The sequence below is a fragment of the Natrix helvetica genome (genome assembly GCF_964273705.1).
Source record: "Natrix helvetica genome assembly, chromosome: 2".
NCBI lineage: Eukaryota > Metazoa > Chordata > Lepidosauria > Squamata > Natricidae > Natrix > Natrix helvetica.
The window spans coordinates 158,968,636-158,994,607 of NC_138552.1; the positions used below are offsets into that span (position 1 = coordinate 158,968,636).

General features: G+C 35.6%; 1 protein-coding gene across 1 annotated transcript in view; it reads right to left on the minus strand.

Annotated features, from left to right (window-relative positions):
• Positions 1-25,972, minus strand: part of CSMD1 (CUB and Sushi multiple domains 1) — a gene marked incomplete at its 5' end in the record, with an annotated part of 1,188,747 nt that overhangs the window by 35,353 nt on the left and 1,127,422 nt on the right. The window contains 10 exons of the mRNA XM_081942958.1: positions 1,407-1,580; positions 3,101-3,274; positions 6,396-6,575; positions 7,956-8,132; positions 10,616-10,798; positions 11,401-11,574; positions 13,001-13,189; positions 13,988-14,161; positions 20,110-20,283; positions 25,525-25,698. Of these exons, the coding sequence (XP_081799084.1) occupies positions 1,407-1,580; positions 3,101-3,274; positions 6,396-6,575; positions 7,956-8,132; positions 10,616-10,798; positions 11,401-11,574; positions 13,001-13,189; positions 13,988-14,161; positions 20,110-20,283; positions 25,525-25,698 (1,773 nt within the window). The remainder of the gene's footprint in view (positions 1-1,406; positions 1,581-3,100; positions 3,275-6,395; positions 6,576-7,955; positions 8,133-10,615; positions 10,799-11,400; positions 11,575-13,000; positions 13,190-13,987; positions 14,162-20,109; positions 20,284-25,524; positions 25,699-25,972) is intronic.

Here is a 25,972-nt window from a genome sequence, read left to right on the forward strand (position 1 = left end):
CAACAGTGCCAAAATATAAATCAACACCTATCTATCAAGATGAGGTCATCTAAATACTATATACAGGACTGTGATTGCTGTATTATTTGTGATATGGAGGAGACAGTCACGCTGCTTTGTCTTATACTGATAGGTGGCTGAATTTTGTCATTACTAGGCAGGTACATGAGAGGAGAGATAGCATGGTTAAGAAACACAATTTCTGGGAAATGGGAACAATACAACTCTGAATGCCATGGAATTATAATGTGCTAAAATAAGTGATGAATAATAAATATACAATAGCACATATGTTCAATTTTGGGTCTTAATGCATTACTGTAATGTGAACATAACCCCCTGTTCAGATATTCATTTGATTTCATAATTGCTGAAAATATGTGAAGGAATAGAAATGACCTGGATCCAAAAAGACCCCCTGTTCATTTGGCCTCATCTTTATTATTTCCCAAAATTGTACTTTTGAGTAGTACATCCTTCAAGGGTGATCAGATTTTAAAAAAATCTTATTTGTGAACAAATAAATTTGAACAGATTGTTCACATATTGTTCATCAACAGGGAAATTTGAAAAATGAGTGGCCAGGACAAAAGTAGCACAGGATATCAGAGTCATTTCTAGGATGTGTTGCCCCATCCTGTAAAACACCTTCAGTTGCTGCTCATTGGGAGGGGGGAAACACCTGAAGAGAGACTGCTGTAAGATTTGAGCACTGCCACAGCCTTCTACTGATTCTGTACCTGGTACTTTACTGGCTGCAGCAATTTCTTAAGGTTGTTGTTGTTGTTTTTTGAGAGAGAGAGAGAGAGAGAGAGAGAGAGAGAAACTCCTACCGTTTGTCTCATATGTAACTGATGTATTTACATCTAACAGTGTTTCATCATTTAATGAAAATAAATATCTCACAAAGGTAACATTCTCTGAAGCAAATCTTGACATTTTCGCTATATCTGCTTGGCAACAGAGTTATAACAATGAATGATGTGCAAGTATTTAAATGGAAGGACAGGAAAACCTCTGAACTCAGGGTTTTAGTATCAATAGAGAATACAAGGGACACACTTTTTATACCCTCTTAATAGGATGAAAGTTACCTCTGATCTAGATTACTCTATGTTTATTAGATATTTCATATTCATATTGGAAACAAGATACAAGTAGAGTAGCACTACATTTTGTTCCTTTAGCACCAGGCAAAGATGCATTGACTGTACACAAAAAAGAACCATTAATAAAACTGGGCTTTGTTAAAATATTGTCAGCATAGAAGATCAAAATGCAAATACAATCAACCATTGTTCCATATTTGTTGCCTTTTAAAGTATTTCTTCAAATCCCTTCCAAATAACTTAATCGATTTGTTTCTTTTTTGCTTCTCAATGGTAACAAATAAATGAATAAATTACCAATGCATGTGGGCTGAATTCCACTCCATGTACCATCAGCTTGGCAAAGTCGCTTTGAAGATCCTATCAATAACAAAGATGGTCTGCACTGGAAAGTGACTTCAGATCTGTATGTGAAACTTTTACCATTGAGTCTCCCGTTAGCTGGAACGCCAGGCTCTCCACAAAAGACAGCTGTTACACAGAAGGAATATTAATGCAGAGATTTAAAGAAGAAGAAATAGATAAGAAAATCATTTGTTGATTCGTGATAAAAGGAACTACACTAGTTAACTTGTATCAAACAGGTCATTGTTGAGTTAGATGCATGCTAAATTGTTTTCAAGACTAAAAAAATGAAAAGATAATCCATGAGAAATCCCAAGGCTTAATGCAGCTGTATCTGTAGAGGTAGTGGACATATGGTGAGAACATTACAGACAGAAGGGGGTTGGAAAAGAAAAGAAAAACTTTAAAAATGAATTAATCAAAGGATGTTTTCCATTGATATTTTTTCTCTTATGGATTTAGATAGCAAAACAATTTCCCGACAAGCTCAGAAAAGTTAGGTTGGCCAAATCATCAGAAATATCTGGTTTTCTATTTTTCTCCAGAACATCCTAGATAGTCAAATAATGACCTTTGGTATTTTCATAACAAATTATAAGTTGCCTTTAAAAAAAAGTTTTCAATCAATATAATTTGGTAACAGAAAACAGTGTTGTTTTCATAAATGTTTGCAGAAATAAATAAATATGTATATTCAGAAGGCTTTCATATGTGTGTATGAATAACCCAATACAGATAATGCATACCTATATGCATTATTTCACCAAAATCTCATCTATATACTTCAATTAAAAATAAATAATCATTTTGATATATAGGGAATGCTTCGAGCCCTGTTCCATTGAAATGAATCATTTTGGACAATTTAAGGATTTTCCACCTATAAACATAAATCAATAAGAGATTATTGTGTCTCCTTAACATTGTGAGGCTTCTGCACAGTTTACAAAGATTAGCAATCTAATTATTGACTTAGCTAATTATCCAGACCTGAAGCAATACAGGCAGTTTCTATCCTGCAGCCAAAGGTCTATGATGCTTCTATTCATTCCCCCTGTCCAATTGCTAGTATGTTAGTTCTAACCTCTCCCCCAAAGAAAAAAACAAATATAGCGAGGAAAGAATGGGACAAGCAGGCAGTTGCTAGTTGCTGGCTATGTGCCATCTCCCTAGCCAAGTGGAAGAATGGCTGTCTGACATCATGTAAGCAAGCAGTATTAAGACAAAAGCAGAATCTATACAAAAAGATAAAAGGGGTAGGGCCAGTGGTTGTGTAGAAATAGCCAGAGGTGATAGACAGGAAAAGATAATTTTATCCAGGAATGTGTTTTAATTGCAACTAAAATATATTTAGCTCTTGGGAGGATCTAAATTCAAAAGCACACCTTTTTGTAACATAGCCAAAAGTGAACTCCAAATTCAGTATTTTAATATTGCATGGAATTTCAAAGTGAAAATGCTACTTATACTTTCATTTCCCAGCTATAATTCATTATCCTGTTTGCTTTTACCTTGTACACAATATTCAGTTCCTGTTGGATCCCAGTAACTCCTTCTATCTTCTCAGTCTTAAGTGAGAAGATACTATTACAATATGAAGTAGTAGGTATATTTTTAAAAAAAATGTATAAACTTAATGAACTTACGTAGGCACTGTGGAATTTCTCCTCTCCATACTCCTCTACCTTCACATGAAAGGATAGCAGAATTTGAAAGGTGATACCCATCAGCACAGCTGTAACTTATACTCGATCCCCAGTGGAAATCAGATCCTTCCACCTTTCCATATAGGACCTGGGGAGGTGGCCCACAGGTAATAACTATCAGATTTAAAAGAAAGAACATAGTAAGTTATTTAGAGATGATTCAGAATGGGAGTACACTTGCATTTGATAATCTGTTAGAGTTGTATGCTCTTTCTATTCTGTGTTTCTGTACATTTCATTGAAAGTATGTATTTGCATCATGCATGACATCAACTCTATCCTTGTTGTGGAACAGAGAATGGAGGAAGCAGTTGATTTGGGGAATATAATTTTTCTGGATGCTTTTTCTCCAAATGAAGAGTGTAGAACTTTATTTCTTTTCCCTGATTCCTATATGATAATATTGTCTCAAAGATCTCTACATGTATTTTTAAAAATCATATATAATATATGCACACATACATATACTGTACACTGTTGGCATGCCCATGAAATAAATGGTGAAGCATGATAAAATGGAGCTTCAGTATGTCCTTGTTATCTACTGAAATAATAAAAGTGTAAAGAAATGCAATTTTTGGGATTGGGGAAGGATACAAAGTATCATAAATATATTATTCTTAGAAAATTTTAAGAGTTATTTTGTAGTTGGAGTAAATGGTGAAGGATAGATAAAATTATGAGTTATTTTCAAAGTAACTTAACAAAAAAAATAAGAAAAAACGTATAAGAAATATTGGACATCATATAGACATTTTTGCGTTGCAAACTAGTTAATAATATAAAGAGATATAAATCTTCCATCTATGCAGTGAGAAATTATGTTAAATCTTCTAAGCAATTTGTACTCTTTGTTCTTTGTAAGAACTTGCAGTTTGGGTATCTCTGTCTCTATTTCTTTCTGTATTTTTTCTTCAATTTTGCTGCTTCAACCATTTCAACCGAAGTGGTTGTCAACTGAAGCCTCATTTCATGGCTTCAGTTCACTATAAAATTGAATAAGCCTCAATATCAAAACCCAATCTATGACCCAACTAGGTCCAAATATGATTAGTTGATCGTAATCCCAGAAATAAACTACAATACCTTGTCTACTATATATCAAACTTAGGAATTACCAGAACCTTAATGGAAATACATAAAAACTTTCCAACAGACCTTAGGTTGATACTTTACTAGGTACTCATTGCAGGTAGTGGTAATTGATAAAATACAAGACCCATAATATTTTGAAAATATATTACTTGTATCATTCCTTTCCCATTCCCAAAATTTGCAAATTGGCCTTTTTTCTCATATATAGTTTGCCAGTATCTTACTTATACAAAGAAAATATTTATTTGTGATTAACTTTGGAACACCTCTTCATACCTAGATTAATCTTGGAATTATATTCATTTTTCATAACATTAATTTTAACCCATATACTTCATGGATTTTTGTTCCGACTACTAATATCTAAACAATGTTCTATAAAACTTAACATTTAATTTCAGATCAAAAGAATTTATTTTGAGTATACTGGACAAAGAAAGTATTTGAAAAGATGGACATCAGATTTTCTCTAATGATCATGTACAAAATTTGAGGTGTTGCAAACATATGTTTGGCCATATGAAACATTGACATCCTTTTGAAATAATATTTTAATATCAATACATATATTTATGGGGAAGTTTGGGAGTGTTACTGATGCAGATATTTTGTTCAATTATATCCCCAAAGTTGGAATTTGATCATTTGTGAAAAGTTATGGTTGTATTGAGCTTGAGGTGTTGTTAAATGTTTTTGAGAAAGTGGAAAAGTAATAATATTCCTCTTATTAAACATTATTTTAAAAGACGTGTGACTTTATCTACTAATTAAAAATAAGTCAATGTGTTTTTGTGACATATATTTTATTATATTTTATAATTATACACAATCCTTAATTATTTTTCCCTCAACGTAGATTTAGAAAGTTTGAGATGTCATGTGACATATTGACATGTTTCTCCCTTTTGTGATTACTGTTTTGTTTTTGTAGTTTTTCTGGAATCTATTTCCTGGATTTTTGTATTTTGTAATTTTTCTATTTATTTCTATAAAACATTAAGGAATAAATAGTACTACATGGGTAAGAGACTTATGGTGCTATAACCTCCAGTCTTTTCTCCAATGTCAGGGCTTTAGAGCTGGGTAAACTGTTATGCCTCATCTGCTTTCTAAACCTTGGGCATGACACCTACATAGCCAAAGACTCAAGATAGTTTATACTTTCTCTAACTTGTTGATTCAAGAGACATTTTCCTTAGCTTTGCAGATAAAATGTGAAGAGTTTGCTAAAGCAGTAGAAGAGAAAAGAAACTGAAAAGTGAAACTAACTCATGTCTATCTAAGTAATGGTTTCTACACTAGAGGATTCTGATTATAGCTTAGTGACTATCTCACATATCCTGAGAAAGTTGATCAATCATCATTTAATAATATAATTTTAGTAGTAAGAAAGGATATGGTGTGTAGAGCACACTGAAGTACTATAAAATATTACAATCTTTAGACCCATGGTTCACTGAATAAAGAGAATGCCTTCTTGTCATATGTTGGCTAATCCTGGGATCAAGATAGAGTGACCTCTCAAAATAAACTGCTGGTGTAATTTGTAGGAGAAAGACCTTAATTTAATCATTTTAGTTTCTTATGTCTTAATGTTGGAGAGTTAATTTTATTCTTGCTGTTCTGAATTTAACTGATTGTGCAATTTTAACTTAAAACTATATACCACTTTACATTTGTTATTGACTCATTGTGATATTATAAATACTAGAAACATCTGTATCACTTGCTTCTAAAATCTACTTAAATTTTGTTTCACAGGAAGGAATGAGGAATGAGTTGACTCTTCATGATGTAGTGACAAGAGAGTTATATTTCCTTTTCTAAATTCACCTGGCCTTTAAATGTTTTGTAAACTGCATCACACCCTTTCCTAATGTAAGGGTAGTAAGTGACATGCTTTTTCTTCAATAACAGAGAAGACAAGTAGGCAAATTCTTTCTTTATTAATAAACTATTACAACAATTTCATAACTATTCCCATTTCCTTAAGTCAATAAAAAAAACAAGCAATATATTAAAGGCTTTCCACTTAAATTTACTTTAAAATTATTAAAGGTAATGCTCCTTAAAAATATGACACTTTAATTCTATTCAGGCAACGGCAGAATAATATTTACATGCCAATTAAAGCCCAAACCTTTACAGATGGGTTTACTGTGGTTCCAAGTTCCATCTTTGGTACAGCGGATCGTGGATGCTTCAACAAGTTCCATCAGGTAACCTGGATTGCACTGATAGGTTATTGTCTTATTAAATGAGAAATCATTTCCAAATGGAATGCCATTTGCCAATTCACCTGGATCTCCACAACTGATCACTAGTTAGGAAACAACAAGAAAGTTTTCTTTTTGAAAAAACGTTATCCTACAGCAAATATGTTTACATACATAATAGATATCGTCAGAAATCTGCTAGTACAACTGTGTACCATAATTTACATTCATATTCAAGCAGCCCCATGCTAAAACACAACCTTTAAACCAAGGGAATTTTAAAACAGCCTCTCTGTGAATATGTCTACATAGTAGAGATGAATCCTGATGGAACGTAAATATAATCAAGGACCCCTGCCATGAAAATGGAACTTCTAACCTGTGTTACAGCAATATCACTGATTTAGGAGCATAGATGGACTGCAAAATGGAAACTTGGATTGAAAAACAAAACTGCACTATTGAAAAGGATGTAAGGATCTAAATAAAACATAATGTAGATTACATTTAGTGTTATATATATATATATATATATATATATATATATATATATATATATATATATATATATATATATATATATATATATATATATATATATATATATATATATATATATATATATATATATATATATATATATATATATATATATATATATATATATATATATACTAGTATACTAGACTGAAAACTGTGTGTGCCATTATATAATACTTGCAGGTAAGACCAACTTGTTTAATAGATTAATTTACATAATAACATAGATCTCCTTCTGGCAAAATACATCCAATAGCAGAGTTTAATTTCTCCTCGACCTATGACCAAAATTGAACCCAACAGTTTTGTTGCTAAGTAAAACATTTGTTAAGTGAATTAGTAATATTCATGAATAAGTAATATTCATAATATTCATGAATAAGTAATATTTGTTTATGACCTTTCTTGCCACAGTTGTTAAATGAATCACTGCAGTTGTTAAATCAGTACATCTGTAGTAAATTAGTAATAAAACAAGTGAATATGGCTTCCCTATTGATTTGACTTGTCAGAAGGTCACAAAAGGGGATCACATAACCCCAGGATAGTGCAAATGTCATAAATACGAATCAGTTGCCAAGTGTCTGAATTTTGATCACACAACCATGGGGACGTCGCAGTAGTTGCAAGTGTAAAAAATGGCCATAAATCACTTTTTTCAGTGCCGTTGTAACTTTGAACGGTCACTAAATGAACTGTTGTAAGTCAAAGACTACCTATAAATGCAATCTATGTTTATGGGCTTAGAGTAGAGAATATATAAAGCTAGAGCAATATAACATTGAGCATCTAAGCAAACTCACTAAATTTTATGTGGTTTTATTGGGAGTTCATTCCAAGTGAACATGGTAACAAACTTAATTTATTATGCTTTCTTTTTCCAAACACTTTTCATGCAAATGTTAATATTGAAGTATATTTTTAACAGGGTATCAATATTCAACCTGTACAATCTGGGGCATTGCCAGTCCATGTTCCATTGGCTGTACAATGGCGAGTTGTCAGGCCAGAAGTCTTGTAACCTTCCCAACAGGCATAGATAACTGAGCTGGAAAACGAAATCCCATCACTATAGATTATCTTGCCATTGGCCGGTGTTCCAGGATTTCCACAAGATACAGCTGTCAAAAGGGAAGATGGCAGGAGAAGCAAAAGAAAGTAAACTTATTTTCTATTAGAAGCACATACATTTAAAAACATGAAAAACAATTATTTTCTATTGTTTGCAGTCATTAATGGATCTATGGTATACATGAATAAAAAGAATGTTTGGATTGGGCTAATACAATCATAATAACTAATTAGTTACAGATGAAAGTGATCTTCTAAATAGATTTGGAAACATGAAGCACAAAGCAAAACAATAACAGTGGGGTTTATTCAGAACACTATAATATTTTCCAATTTTTTAAAATTGACACACACACACACACACACACACACACAGAGTTTGGTTCCCAGGATATATCCTAGAAAGGCTTAGAATAATTTTCCATTGTTGAATCAATACTCAGTGTTTAAGTTTGAAGAAACAATAGTTCTTATTAAAATAAATTCTTTGCAAGGTTTTTTTCACATGATTATTTTCAGACATACAGCAGCTTCCTTCTGATGCTGCATAACTCCTAATCAAACAATTTCCAATTTAGGAAGAGTTACAACTCTAGTCTATTGTCTCAAGAGTATGCTTCATAATTGCCCCACCAATATTTCTGCTGTGGTAAAACTAATGACAGGAGGGAAAATACATTTTGTTCCCAATTATATTTGCTCTAAGAAAAGGCTAAAACAAAAAATCATTTAACAACAAAGCTGAATCAAAAAGGAAACATGCCAATGTTAGAAGGTTGGGTGAAGATTTGAAGAAACAAATCCATTTGAGAGAAATGGAAAATGGTGATCATGTGCATCCAAATGTAATTATGGATTTTTTTCTTTAATTAGTGGTGTCTGGAAATGATATCTATTTTCACAAGAGACCTTGTAATTCACACTATTGTACCACATGTGAAAATGTTCAGATACATGATATTTGACTACAACATATGAATTCAAGAGATGAAGGAACTGAAGAATATTTTACTGATAGGAAAGAAGCTATAAGAAGATAGATTGCTGACCCGAAAGGAGAACAGGTGCTTGTAATAAATTAAAATAAAAGAGGGTCATAATCATTTCTATACGTGGGATGAATGTATACTAATATATTTTTGAAAGTTGAGTGAAGGACAAAATCTGAATCCAGCACAAAAAGTTCCCTTCAGCTCACATTTCTATTAATTGTCCCTAGCATTCTCTTATTCTATTTCACTGCCTTAAGGCAGATACTTTAACAATGCCTATCAGCAATATTAATTAGACAACATTTGTTTTTCATTTATCCTTACCAGCAATTTGCAGCTACATTCAACTTGTAAAGCATTGCCAAAGTAGCCTTGCTTGGAATAGTGTGACTACTGGTTGTCTTTTGTATTCCTAGCTTGAAAGGATGCAAGTCTGATAACATGCTACACTGGTTCATTCAGAAACTTTCCTTAGATTAACAAACAACAAGAAACATAGTACAGGTAGTCCTTGCTTAATGGCCACAGTTGGGACCAGCGATTCTATTACTAAGTGACATGGTTGTTCAGCGAGACATCTACTGCCTGATATTCCACTGCTTCTCTGAAGCTGGCTGTGAAGCGCACACATGCTGATCACAAGACCTCAGTGATCATAAAGGCCCACCGGCTGTGAATCAAGCCATCTCACTGCGGGACAACTCACTACGGCCAACTCGCCCCAGAACAACTCACTAGGACAATTCAATGATGATTGGCTGGCAGGTTGTTGGGACTCCACACTTGGCTCACCCCAATCTCAAGGACTTCTAACTTGAGAAGGCTTAAGCCTTAAGCAAGACAAGGCCTGCTACAATTTACTTGTCCCTCTCTTAAATTATCCCACGTTAAATTGCTCCATGGAGAGGAAATTTTCTCTGCCACTCCCTATCTGCTTCAGAGTCCTCCTTCCCCAACTTTATCAACCAAGGTTTTATTTGCTATGGAATAGGGGGCAGTGGATAGATTGCATTAGATGTCAACCTTTATCTCTATGTCTTCATACGAGAGAGAGAGAAAGAGAGAGAGAGACAGAGACAGAGACAGAGACAGAGACAGACAGACACTAACCAATACATTGATTAATCTGAGACATAAAAAAGAGTAAATTTAGAAAAAAATATTTAGGTAGCCTAGAACTGGTTTCTTTCTTTCTTTCTTTCTTGCAGAGATGAAAATATATTTGGAGGGAAAATCTCTCTCACTGTAACAGTAAACTCTTACCTCCCTGACCAGTATGAAAAGGAGAAGAAAACAAATTCTTAATTACAATTAATGTAAAATTGAGTATATTCAGAAGATAACTGGTGGTTTCCACTTATCCAGATCAAGAATCAGGTTAAGAGACTAAGACTATTTAAATATGAGATTAAGAATATTTAAATATATTTGAAACTCTATTTTTGAGGAAACAGAGAGTTTAATACCCCCCCCCCTCTGTTTTCCCTTCCCAAAGAGACTTAGTACAATCACATGAGTTGGAACTTGCTATTGCTACAAACCTTCACAGACTGGCTGCAATCCAGACCAAGATCCATTGAGGAGACATGTTCTTTCTGGGGAACCTCTCAACTGATAGCCCATTTCGCAGGAGAAACGTATTAGGCTTTTGATCCTGAACTCATCGCCGAGTCTAGACCCGTGAGAGGGCATTCCAGGATCATCACAATATCCTGGATTGTTTCCTAAAAAATTACAAACAGAATTATATTTAAAATTGGGATGTGTACACTGTTTCAGACTCATCTTATTTTGGACCACTGTAGTAAAAGATGTTTTATGCCTTGATTCCAATATCAAGGCTCACTTTGAATTGCAATCACACACAAAAATGTTGGAAACACTAGGTTTGTTTTTAACTTTTTCAAAATATACCAAATTAATAAATTCCCTAACTACCTGTTGACTCAATGAACGATCTTTCAACTATTATGCCAATCATATAGCTTCCTTTGTATAAAATATAAATTTCTAGTGCCTGTCAGATTTTATATTAGAAAGTATTATATCATTATTTCCGTTTCACTCCTCTGGAGTGAAATCATGAACCCTCTACCAGAGGCCTCAGAATTTATGTTCTGAACAGTATCTTAGCTATTCCTAGCACTGCACTCTCCTGGACAGAGACCTCTGATGTCAATCCTGGAATGTGTTGGAACCACTCACCCAGCTTATGAGTCTCATAGAAGCCATTTTTGTTAAATAAAATAATGAAACTTCTGCTAAAAATAGCAAATGAACATTAGAAATATGTTAGAAGCTCACAATTAATCCCTCACAAAATTACCTGAACAATGGGGGAGTGTCCCACTCCAGCGGCTGTTTTCTTGGCACACTCTACTAGAGTTTCCCAAGAGAGTTTGCCTTTCTGTGCATGAATACTGAACAACAGATCCAAATGTAAATTTATCTCCTGATAGAATTGCATTTGTTGGCACTCCAGGATGTCCACAAGATATTGCTATGATGAAAAAAAGAAAATATTGTAATTGTTCATTTGTCGAAGAACAGCAGCACAGTATATATATTCGTAGTTTTTCACGGGTGTAGGTATGCTGGTCTTGTTGTATTCAGGTCTTTTTCCATGTAAGATTGAGATTATCTTGGCAATGTTTCGGCGAGGTCTCACTCACCATCTGCAGGCTGGAGTTTCGGGTTAAAACATGGTCGGAGCTGCCGTCTTTCTATAAATCTTGGTGGGGTGTGTGTAGTGCTGGCTTTGTTTCAGTAAGTGGATTGATTGGTTGTGTGGGTGTATCATGATTGGTAGATTGGTGCTGATTGGTGCTGGCTGTGTGTCCGTTGTTGTTTTGTGTTGTAACGGCCTGGGTGATGGGTGGGGCTCACTTGTTGACTAGGGCTGGTTTCCAGATGTCTAGTAGGCGGGAGGTATCATCATGTTTATTCATGTTGTGGGGGTGTTTCTCTATTTTAATAGCTTTCTTAATTATGCTCTTGTTGAAGTGTTCAGTTTTGGAGATTAATTTGGTTCCTTCAAAATTAATTTCATGTCCTATAGATTTAAGGTGCTGGAAAAGGGAGGAAGTTTTTTTCTTTTTTTCTTACTGCGTTCTTGTGTGAAACAAAGCCAGCATTCCACACACCCCCACCAAGATTTATAGAAAGACGGTTGCTCCAACCACGCTTTAAGCCGAAAACTCCAGCCTGAAGATGGTGAGTGAGACCTTGCTGAAACGTTGCCAAAACAATCTCAATCTTACACGGGAAAAGACCTGAATACAAAAAAACTATATATACAAATATATATATTTGTTTTCGTAGATTTTCACGGGTACAGGTATGCAGGTCTTGGCGTATTCGGATCTTTTCCTATGTAATCTTACATGGGAAAAGACCTGAATACGCCAAGACCTGCATACTACTTATACCAGCAGCAGCAGCAGCAGCTTTTAATGACTCCATAATCACTTGCGGGGTGAAGTCTGGTCAACTGAATGGAGCTACCAGAGTGTTTAATGCCAAATGCCCTTCCTGTCACCAATGCAGAGTTTTGTTCAGCAGATATATTCTCATTGTGCCCAGAGAAAGAAATATCTACCTTTACCTAGTATCGAACTCACAGCCTCTTGATTGTGAGGTGAGAAATTCACATCTAGGCCACCGCACCACTCCTGTCCCCAATATTTGTATGCAGTCAGTGAACAATTTCACATAAAAGTTTACTCTCTGTTACTTGAGTATTGTCTATGAATGTCCTTACTAACTTACTGTTCTAAATAAAGTGAGTGGGAAAACATGTATGAAGTAAAAAATAAAACAAAGTTTGTCACACAGTGAATTTATTGCAAGAATAGCTGACATGCATCCCTATGATAAGTGAGATTTCTGGCCTTCTGATGAAAAAAATAGAATCAGTTGATACTTACGCAAACATTTGGGTAATGATCTGTCCCAAAAACCATTGGCTTTACATGTTACAGTGGAAGATCCTAGTAGATAGAACCCCTTCTTACAGTGGTATATCACACTGCTTCCATACTTGAAAGATTCAGGGAAATTCTGTTGTCCGTGACGAATAGAATTTTCTACAAAGCCCGGATCTGAACAGTTCACCACTGTAAAATCAGAGAGAAAATTTCTCACTATGTAATGAAGATTGAGAAAACTAGTAGAATATGCACCTTTGCTCCATTTTTTTTATTTTAATGCAGTCTTCCTTCCCTCTCCCCCTCTCTTCCCATTGCAATCAAAATACTTTCTTTGGTTTGTGATGTAATAGCCCATTAATACCTTTCAGTGTATATAAGTGACAACAAGTACACATTTTTTTCATCTTGTTCTAGTATTGTAATCTGTGTTTTAAGACATTGGGAGCCAGTCTTTGCATGGAAGAAGAATAAGAATCATTTTGGGACTTCCAAAATGATTTTTATGAACATATTTTGAAACAAAAACTTGGTCCTTTTTTTGGATTTTGGTTTTTTTAAAAGTGTGTGTGTGTGGGGGGGAGGGTGCTAATAAAATGAGTTTGTTTTTAAATATCCTAATGTTTAAAATTATAATTAAAGAAAACCTTTCCTTGTACAATACTATATGAGTAAGATAAATGATACAATGGATTTTTATTATGTTTCTCAGATGACTGTGTACTTTGTATAATAGATTACAAATCTATCATTTAAAGATTTCAGTAGGCACTAGGTCTCACTGTAACAGAGCTGCCAATATATGCAAAATATAAGGGGAAAAATCAAAACCTTAATATTTAATGACATGAATAGGACTACGCAAATCCATCTTCAGAAAATGCTTTCCTACTTGAAATCTTGGACTGATTTTAAGAAAACTGCATTTCATAAAGTAATACACTAATAGAGTAGAGTAATACACTAATCCTATTGTAACTGACTTACCATGGCAAGTGGGTAAAGAGCTGCTCCATTGTCCATTGCTTCTGCACTGCGCTCGGGAGGCACCCTGAAGTAAATATCCTGTATTGCAGGTAAAGTTAACAACGTCGTTCAAGTTGAACTCACTGCCATTGGTCACACCATGCAAAGGGTTTCCTGGATGGCCACATGTGATTGCTGTTGAAAGTAAGTTCAGAGTATCTTGTAAACCTAAAACGGGCTTGTCTTCAGGATAAATTCTATGCTGTCATGTTATAAACCAGAAGTTATAAGTGAATAGAGAGATTAAGTCAGCAAAATATGAAAACTATGAGCACATTTGATATTTTGGGAAGATCTTGTGATCCATCTCAAGACATAGTTGTTACAGGAAAATTCCAAAATTAACTGCTACAGCATACACAAAAGGGTATAGATATCTAGAAGAAAAACTGATGAGTTTGTTTCTCAAAGACCCCTTCTATCCTCATAGGAAATTCCTTGCTCTTTCAGGGTTTTTTTTTTTTTTTTGTCTTTTTTTTTAGTGGGTAAAAGAGCTCATTTCACCACAAAGTACTGGGCTGCAGCTGCTGTATTTTTTCATTTTTGAAATATATTTTTAAATGATTAATAATTGTTGGCTTCAACCAAAGTCATGGAAAGTGACTTTTCTACTTGTGCAACTTGTTTTCTCTTTCCACTGCACCCACTTTTTTTGTTCATAATTTTTAATTAAAACTTTTATACAAGGAGATTAAAAACTACCGTATTTTTCGGAGTATAAGACGCACCAGAGTATAAGACACACAAGTTTTTGAAGAGGCAAATTTTCAAAAAGAAGTAGGTATGTAGATAGAGGGATAGAAAGGGAGAGAAAGAGAGAGAAATACAGTAGGTAGGTAGGGAGAGAGAGAGAGAGAGAGGATGTAGATAGGTAGGTAGATGGATAGAGAGAGAGAAATACAGTAGATAGGTAGGGAGAGGGAGAGAGAGAGAACAGTTAGTTAGTTAGGTAGGTAGGTAGATAAAGGGATAGAGAAAGATAGAAATAGAGAGAGAGAAAAAAAATGGAGAAATACAGTAGATAGATAGGGAGAGAAAGTGTGTGTAGGTAGTAGGTAGAGGATAGAGAGAGAGAAATAGAAAGAGATAGAGAGAGAAATACAGTAGATAGTAGGAGAGAGAGAGAGTAGGCAGTTGGTAGGTAGAAGGATATATATATATATATATATATATATATATATATATATATATATATATATATATATATATATATATATATATATATATATATATATATATATATATATATATTGGATAGGTAGGGGGAGAGAGAGAATAGTTAGGTAGGTAGGTAGATAAAGGGATAGAGAGAGAGAGAAAAAGAGAAAGAGAGAGAGAAATACAATAGGTAGGTAGGGAGAGAGAGTGTGTAGGTAGATAGATAGAGGGATAGAGAGAGAGAAAGAGAGAAAGAGAGAGAGAGAGAGAAATACATTAGCTAAGGAGGGAGAGAGAGTGTAGTTAGGTAGGTAGGCAGATAAAGCGGGGGAGAGAGAGAGAGGGAGAGAAAGAGAGAGAAATACAGTAGGGAGGGAGGGAGAGAGTGAGTGTAGGTAGGTAGGTAGGTAGGAAGGTAGAGGGCTACAGAGAGAGAGAAATAGAGATAGAGAGAAATACAGTAGATAGGTAGGTGTTCCTGTTGGCACAGCATTTGATCAATGTAATTCTCATCAATCAGTTAAAGAGCTTTCCAAAAGGAAAAAAAAAGTTTATGCACTCTGCAAACCTCCAAAAAATGGACCCGTTCCCCCCCGCAAAAAAACACATGAATAGCCTTAGGAGGGCTGCTGGGAGGGCAAAAAACGACCCAATTTTTGCTCATTTCTGCCCTCCCCAGGCCCCAGGAGTTCTCTGAAAGCCTCCATAAGAGTATGCATGGCCATTTTGGTGAAGGGGCGGGGTGTCGGGAGGCAACAAATGCTGTATTCAGTGTATAAGATGCACCCAGATTTTCAGCCTTTTTTTCGAGGAAAAAAAAGTGTGTCTTATACTCCAAAAATATAGTAGTACAAACTAATATAAAGTAAGAAGAAGAAATAATGATAAGAAAAATAGAAAAGAAAGAAGAAAAGATATAAAGAGGTGGTTCCAATATTCTTCACAGCAGTTTGTGAGTGCAGGTATATTTTAACCTCTTTCTCTGACATTACAACATATTGCATCTTTCTACAATGGCACTTAGATCAGTGGTGGGTTCCAGTGACGTGCGGTGAGGTTTATGGCTGGTGAGGCTGGTGATGTCATCAGGAAGGTGGGGAATCGGACCACGGGTGTAGGAGGCTGAGGCAGCCTAAGCCTCCTGCACATGTGGTCCCATTCCCCGCCTTCCTGAGTCCACATGAAGGGGACCACGGAGTGCGCTTCTCCTGCACACGTGGTCCCATTCTCCGCCTTCCTGAGTCAACATGAAGGGGACTGCAGAGCGCGAGCGAGAGAGAAAGAGAGAAAGAGAGAGAGAGAGAGAAATACATTAGCTAAGGAGGGAGAGAGAGTGTAGTTAGGTAGGTAGGCAGATAAAGCGGGGGAGAGAGAGAGAGGGAGAGAAAGAGAGAGAAATACAGTAGGGAGGGAGGGAGAGAGTGAGTGTAGGTAGGTAGGTAGGTAGGAAGGTAGAGGGCTACAGAGAGAGAGAAATAGAGATAGAGAGAAATACAGTAGATAGGTAGGTGTTCCTGTTGGCACAGCATTTGATCAATGTAATTCTCATCAATCAGTTAAAGAGCTTTCCAAAAGGAAAAAAAAAGTTTATGCACTCTGCAAACCTCCAAAAAATGGACCCGTTCCCCCCCGCAAAAAAACACATGAATAGCCTTAGGAGGGCTGCTGGGAGGGCAAAAAACGACCCAATTTTTGCTCATTTCTGCCCTCCCCAGGCCCCAGGAGTTCTCTGAAAGCCTCCATAAGAGTATGCATGGCCATTTTGGTGAAGGGGCGGGGTGTCGGGAGGCAACAAATGCTGTATTCAGTGTATAAGATGCACCCAGATTTTCAGCCTTTTTTTCGAGGAAAAAAAAGTGTGTCTTATACTCCAAAAATATAGTAGTACAAACTAATATAAAGTAAGAAGAAGAAATAATGATAAGAAAAATAGAAAAGAAAGAAGAAAAGATATAAAGAGGTGGTTCCAATATTCTTCACAGCAGTTTGTGAGTGCAGGTATATTTTAACCTCTTTCTCTGACATTACAACATATTGCATCTTTCTACAATGGCACTTAGATCAGTGGTGGGTTCCAGTGACGTGCGGTGAGGTTTATGGCTGGTGAGGCTGGTGATGTCATCAGGAAGGTGGGGAATCGGACCACGGGTGTAGGAGGCTGAGGCAGCCTAAGCCTCCTGCACATGTGGTCCCATTCCCCGCCTTCCTGAGTCCACATGAAGGGGACCACGGAGTGCGCTTCTCCTGCACACGTGGTCCCATTCTCCGCCTTCCTGAGTCAACATGAAGGGGACTGCAGAGCGCGAGCCCGCGGAGCGCGCTCCGCGGTCCCCTTCATGTTGACTTAGGAAGGCAGGGAATCGGACCACGTGTGACTTTTCCCCTTTTTTTCTTTTCATGATCAGAGCGGTGAGGCTCTGCCTCCCCTGCCTCCCCTGACCGCACGTCCCTGGTGGGTTCCTACCGGTTTGGACCAGTTCGGCCGAACCAGTAGTGGTTTGACGCCTGGGTCGCTGGAACCGGCAGCGACCCAGGCCTGCCACACCCCAGAACTGGTTCCCCAGGTGGTGCCACTGAGGCTGCCATCTTGTTTTTCAGTTCTGTACACACAGAGAACAATTGTAATTGCACTGCGCATGCACACTTGAAGCACGCACACAAGCGCGCCGGCAACAGTGCCTGCAGGAACCCACCCCTGACTTAGACTTATATACTTCTTTACAGTGTTTTACAGTGCCCTCTAAGCGGTCTATGCTTTCTAATCATCAAAACCATAAATCACACGATTTTTCATTTCACTCAAAAAAATCCATAGGAGGCTTCCAGTCTCTTTTGCAAACTCTTAATCACTGGAAGATATTCCAGAGTATCTCATAACCCCTGTGAGATACTCTGGAATATCCAGATTGAAGGAATATGCAGGAAGAGGGGACAATATAATGTGCTCATGATGTCTGCTTTCCTGCTAGGATGATACAATTTGATATAATTCTAGTCATTTTAGTTATTGATCAAATTGATAAAATGGAAACACAAATAAAGCCCTGCCAGATGACACTGTGTTGCAAGGCCAGCATTTTCATTTGTCAGTCCAAAAGTATAATAGTCATCAGTGATCACCCTCCCCCCCCCGCCTTTTTCCTTCATTTATTCTTTTATAACATCAACCTGATACTTGGAGGCATATTCCTTTGCATATGTTTATTCCAATCTTAGCTATTATAACCGATAGCTATTGAAAAATCAATTGTCTTGAATAATCTGCATTGGGCTAATAACACGGTAAGGATTTTGCTATCTGACATGTTCTTCACCAGTAATCCTTTAATTTGAAAAATTGCCAGAACAGATTATATGTGAAATGGTGTTATAATATAAAATTAAGTTTGTCAGTAAAAATTGCAATAGTGAAGACAGTTGTGCTTAGATTATTGTCCTTTTCGACAAATGCATATTCTACTCAGTCAAGTCCTGTTTACACCCCTCATTACTCTTGACAGATGCTGTTTTTGTTATGCCTTTTAGAAACAAAAGGTCTTAGACCTTGTGTCTAGTCTTACCACATCATCATTACTATTGTCACACATTGCCAACCTCTTGACAGATCAACACTCTGCAACTGTTGTATTGGAAAGTCAGAAAAAAAAAATCCATGATTTTTTATTCTGTAGTTCTTTCACTGCCCATAAAAGAAGTGATTCTTTTACAATAGCTGTGTAAAATTGCTTGCGACCTATCAAGATTCATGACTGACATAGAAATTGATTAAATAAAGATTGTGGCCCACAACAATTACAATTATTGTTCATATAAAATAATATCCATACTTCCATTGAATATTAATATAATTATTATAAATATAGCATTCCTGATGTATATACCTCATATAAACATGCCAAATCTATGCAGTTGCATTAAATACTTTGAATAAACTAATAACTTTCAAATCAGATGATTATGCATTTTCATGATGAGAAATAAATATCAAATTCTTAAAGTAGGCTACTTTAACAGCTACATATTAAATGTGAATTATATTCTGCCAAATGTGTCTATTGTTCAGACTTATCACTTTGTAATATAATTCTTTTAAACACTGTGAATAATAATATGGAACATTTTAGCAAACAAGTTACAACATATAAACAGTTTATATGTAACATTCACCTAAAAGTCAAATGTCTTCTCTCTTTCTCTGCCTTGACTTGTTATAGGTTGTCCTCAACTTACAACCATCATTGAGCCAGAATTACAGTCATAAATTGTGCTGGTTATTAAGTGCATTGTCATCATGTGATCATGCCTAATTTTATGACTTTTTTGTGGTGATTGTTAACTGAAAACAATGATTGTAAGCAAATCCATTGTCTGCAATGGGCATTTGTTGCCAGAAACTGGAAGTAAATGTCAGCTTCCAGCAAAATAACCATAAATCTCTGTCATGTGACTGCAGGTTACAAGTAACTTCAAAGAACCATTAAATTAACTTCAAACAGATCTGTTATAAATTGAGATTAACTGTATGTCCTATTATTCCTATATAGTCTAACGAAGGAGTGATGGAGATACTAAAGAGAGCACATACAATTTAAGATTTGAACTGGCTTTTTATTTGAAATTAATATAATACAGTATCAGGGCTACTTGACTTTCTTTATTATATTTTGAACTATGCAATTGCTTGCAGAACAGCGTGGGAACTGAGTTTTCATGGCATAGTCTTATATGAGAGATGAAAACACTTTTCAGCTAGGCCTATGAAACAGAAGCAGTAGCTATCAATGAATATTATTGCATCCTTGTAGTATAATCCTATCAATGCTTCCTCTTGCACGTGTGACTCTCATTTCTGTGCAAAGGGTTATATCTTATCATTATTACCTAGCTATATGCTTAGGACATATCAGATGAAAAGTATCACTTACGGACACAAACCGGAGTTTGCCCAGACCACTTGTGATCTTGTAAGCATATCCGAACAGATGTGCCAACAAGTCGAAAACCAGGATTGCATTGGTAGACCACAGTATCACGGTAACTGAAACCATCACCACTAATGTGGCCATTTACAATTGGATCCGGAGAACCACAGTGTCCAGCTAAAATAAGAAGGAAATAAAAAATAAACAATAAATTTGTACATATGCTGAGACACAGATGTAAAAGCCACACAGAAATTGATAACAGTATTAAACAAAAAGGCAGCCTTGTCCTCTTCACTGTGCAATAAATCTAACAAACTGAAAATGTTGGTGATGAGTTATTTAGTTCTTCATTTACAATGTTTTTTTTTCCTTTACCAATATGCATTTGTCATAAAAAAGAAGGTTTGGTAACTTTATATAGATAGTTAAGACTAATCTTGTTTAGTAACAAGGACATTTGTAAATTCCATTTCAAATACCTATTTATACCTTGACCTTCCTTAAGAAACTCAAGGAGGTATAAATAACACTTTTCCTTTAATTTTCTATCACAGAATGGTTTACCTGAGAAAGATTGATTGCCCTAAAGACATTAGGCGAGCTTCCAAGATTGGAGATGGACTTTAATCTGGATTTTCCTATTTTACTATTGTTCCACAACCCATTAGCCATTAATCTATGTTCTTTGGAAAGGGACTAATTTGAAAAAAGAAAAAGTAAACCTGTATGGAAATTAACAATCATATGCCTCCTGACACATAGCTTTATGGAAACAAGGCACAAGACATTTAAATTGTTTTAAATCTAGTATTTCTATACTAGATTTAAGTCTTCATTCAGGGTTAAGCTAACTCAAAATATATTTTGATGTATTTTGAAAGGAAAAGTTAGGAAGCATATCCATTAGCAAATTGATTCATTTCAGTTACACATCATAGCATTTGGTAGATACACTAATTTCCTCTCAGTTTGAATTTGATGGGATTAAACATCTAATAGTCTAGGGATTTAAGAAGCAAAGGCAATACAGCAAAGGATATGTAAATTTTAATCAAGCCGAATTACACCTTAAGTATTTCAAGCAGTCTACATATAAACAATGCTTTCAGGGGACATAAAAAACAATCCGCTTATTTAAGCTTAAGGTCAGCAGTATTTTATATGATATTATAATTTAACTAAAATCATATACTACTGAAATTCTCTTTTACAGAGATCTGCAAAAAATACATTGCCTTTCACAGATCATAAACATCATACATGATTTACCATAATATAAAAATGAATCTGCTAATTGAAATTTATTATTCTTTTGAGTGAAGACTGTTGAGCTTCAAAGAAAATATAGAAGGTTAGCACGATGAGGAACTGAATAATGCAGCCAACCTTAGAATGTAGGAAAAAGAGAGCAGAAATTTAAAACTAAAATGAGGTGATTTATAAGATTTTCCTTATCTGAATTACTTCCCAGGTTTTGGAGTTCTGGATTAATTGATATTGTAACAGGCACAGGAATCCCTTATTCCAACTCCTTTCCCGTCACCACTAATCCATACTGATAAAACATTGGGGGAGGATTAAAAAAAGGAAGGAAGGAAAGTATTTTGTAAACTATTTTATTAACTGCAATTAGTATGTTTGCATAACATAACATACAAGGCAGGTTTTTTTTTTTCATTTTTCACATGATACCTTCCAATGGATTCTATTGGTCCTGTACTGAGAGAAAGAGATTTAGCTATGAAATCTGTGCAGCTTTTCTGTGATTCACATGCTTGAATTAAATTGTGACAACTATCATTAATTTTTCATAGTACATTAGTATTTTTTAAAAGAGCAGAATTTTTTAAAAAACAGCCATTTAGTTATAATATGCCTATCACAATGACAAATCACTGATTTATGAAGCTTAATTTGGAAATGAACATTCAAACTGACATTCTGACATGAAATAATTTTGTTCACTGACTATGATATTATAATGTACAGATTTTAGAAGATTCAGTGATTAAAATAATCAGAGACTCTTTTCTCTGTGCCTTTTTTATTTTGTGTAGTATTGTTTGATAGAAACTGCTAATTCATCTATAATAAATCCATTTAAATTAAGAATTAACATCTTTGCTTGTTGCCCCTTTTTAAAAAAAATAGTCATAAATGTTCCACTATTTTGATTTGCAGGTGAATAGAACTGATTAATTAGGGAAATTAATTCACTTCCAAATTCTATTTCCAATAATAATTGGCTTGGAAAATATATTTTCTACTCAGTGAGGTTCTTTAAAAATATTCAATGGTAGCAAACCTAGTGAAGTTTTATTGTATTTCAGGCCTTCCTTCAAGCTTCAATGAAAGGAGAGAATTATGCAGCACTGTAGATAGATGCATGGCACCAAATAAACACACAAACCTCTTCCATTTACTAGCAGCAGAATTTCATTCTTTGCCACAATCTCCAATTTAGCAGACTATATTTAGAACAAGTAGCATTATGGCCTCATAATTGGATTTACTAAATTTCTTTTAGGAATGAATCCAAACTGAACTAGAGAGCTATAGCACTGGGTGTTATCTTTTAACTAATAATGCAATCAATATTTTTAATCCTAACTTGATCATGCAATAAACCTATATTTCATGATTATCTTTTGAAATTCTTTCTTCAAAAATCTGTATCATCAGATGACAAATCAATAGGTTAATATATATATATATATATATATATATATATATATATATATATATATATGTGTGTGTGTGTGTGTGTGTGTGTGTGTGTGTGTGTGTGTGTGTGTGTTACAACCCCTGGTATGCCCAAATAACAACACAAATAAATATATATACACATACACACACACACACACACACACACACACACACACATATTTGTGTTAAAACCCCTGGTATGCCTAAATATGGGAGGAAGGTCACTACTCCCTCTTTCTGTCCTTCGGCTCATCACAGAAAACCATGCAGGCAGAAAACCATATTTTTTATTTTCAATGTTGCCTTTTTTATATTTGTGTTGTATTTGTACTGATAAATAAATAAAGATTCAAATCCCAGTAAGGGTATGGCTAGCTGATGAGAGCTAATTAGCTCGAATAGATCTATACTAGTCTCCCTTTATTTATTTATCAGTACAAATACAACACAAATATAAAAAAAGGCAACATTGAAAATAAAAAATATGGTTTTCTGCCTGCATGGTTTTCTGTGATGAGCCGAAGGACAGAAAGAGGGAGTAGTGACCTTCCTCCCATATTTAGGCATACCAGGGGTTGTAACACAAATGTGTGTGTGTGTGTGTGTGTGTGTGTGTATATGTATGTATGTGTATGTATGTGTATGTATGTATGTATATATATATATATATATATATATATATATATATATATATATGTGTGTGTGTGTGTGTGTGTGTGTGTGTGTGTGTGTGTGTGTGTGTGTGTGTGTGTGTGTGTTGTTATTTGGGCATACCAGCAGCAGTAGTGTTAGTCATGGAAAATAGAAAATTGCCTATAGATGCTTTGGGATTATAAAATAGAGACAGATAACCCCAAGAAGCTGAAAATGGCAGGTTTAAGAAGCCATCATTGGACAATTTCTGTCCAACTTCACTTTTGGTGGAAGATTGTTGAGAAGTTGGTTGGACAACATACTCAGAGAATACTAGAAGAACTGATATGTAGATCTCTTTTCATCTGATTTCAGGCCAGGAAATACTATGGAGACAACATTAGTCACACTTATCAATGAGTTTTGTTGGTGACAGGATGGGAATGGTGCATCCATCCTACTGCTCTTGGATCTCTTAATAGCTTTCAACACTATCGATCATATCCTTATGATAGGACTCAGGACTCAATGTCCCCAATTTATTTTTGTTTAACATATGGATCTGTAGAATGAGCTTAACAGTTGGTTTAGGTTCAGTTATCATCAGTATGTGGCCTACTGAATTAAGGTGGAACCAGCCTGAGATTTGTCTCATGCTTTCTCTGCTTCCTAGTCTCATGCCTGCTTTACTTTCTGTAACTTTCTATGCATAGCTTCTCCAAGGTGGCTTTCTACCTTGCCCCAGTGTATGGAGCAGTGATGAAATTCCCTTTTTTTTTATACTACCGGTTCTGTAGACATGGCTAGGTGGGCATGGAAGGGGAAGGATACTGCAAAATCACAATTCCCTCCCCATTTCTTGGGGAAGGATATTACAAAATCACCATTCCTACCCCACGCTGGGGCCAGCCAGAGTTGGTATTTGCCGGTTCTCCAAACTACACAAAATTTCCACTACCTGTTCTCCAGAACCTGTCAGAACCAGCTGAATTTGACCCCTGGTCTGAAGGCTATGCAAGTCTGGATGGGAGAAAAGAGAGTCAGGCTACATTGCAGGTCTCTAATTGTTTTTGCATAACCAGAGAGATTGAGATAGTGGGCCTGCTTCAGATCTCTTATTTATTTGCAGTAAGGAAGGTTGCCTTCTCTGTCACAGCACCTGCCCTCGAGGACAGTATCATCTTGTTCTCCTCCCCTCCACACTCAAATTCATATGGCTTCCACCTTAATGATGCTCACAAAGTTGTGGCATATATATATGGCTTCCACCTTGATCATGGCCAGAAAGTTATGGAAAACTCTTTTCTGAGGCCTTGGGGCAGACTGATAGTCCTGTAAATTGTTATATTGTTTAGAATGTATCTCCTGGGTGCTTTTGTTCTGTTTCCTTTTAAATTGTTTTTACTTGTTAAAGTAATCCATACATAGTCATCTGAGTTGGGGAGCCTCTATATTGGTAAATAAATATTCCTGTATATTCTGGGGCCCTTAATATCTATTGTACTTTTAAAATTATTTTTGCAAAATGTCTTGAACAAAAAAAATTATTAGCTGCTGGTGTTGAAGCCATGAAGATTGATCAGAATTAGTCGGTCATCAATTGTATTGTGGCTAAAGACCTTGCTATTTATGAATTATTTGAATTTTTTTGAGAAATGTCTGCTTATTTTCTTAAGGATTTCATTGCCTTAAGCTGAATGGCTAAAAACAAAGCAAAAAGTCCATATCAGAGTTGGGTTGCCAATTTTTTTACTATTGATTCGGGTGCACTCCTCCACACGTATGCACTCGTGTGACTCTTCTGTGCATGCACAGAAGCTTCCATGTATGCATAGAAGCTTTGTGCATGCGCAAAAGCATCTAGGCTGGTGGGTGGAGCCTCCCACCACTGCTACTACCAGTTCAGCTGATCCAGGCCGAACCAGGAGCAACCCATCTCTGGTCCACATGCTGAGAAATCCCAAATTTTAATGGAAACATCACTTCCTAAAAAAAAAGTTCAATATGGAAAAACACCCTTCGACCAAGATGTTCTATTTTTCAAATATTATAATGCAACTCTTTATAAATATTTACCAAGACACTGTGTTTCAGTTCCACTCCAAAGTCCATTGGCTAAGCATTCTCTCACATGAGACCCAACAAGCGTATATCCAGTGTTACAGGTAAAGATTGCTGTGGCTCCATAAATTGTCATAGTCCCAATCTTATTTCCATTTGGTGGAGATCGAAGACTTGCACAAGAAATAACTGAAAAGGGAAAATATAGTAACTGCAACATGACAGCAACAAGAAGCTCATAAATTAACAATTGGGACCAGATCTCGATGCATTTGGAAATCTTAAGCAAACAAACAAAAAACAACTTTGGAACACTTTGAAGTTTTCGTTTTTTTTATTGGAGCTACCGTGTTTCCCCGAAAATACAACATGTCCTAAAACTAAGGCCATGCCACATTTTTCAGGTGGGCAAAAATATAAGCCCCTCTGAAAATAAGCCCCCTGGGCTTCCGGGTTGTTCCAC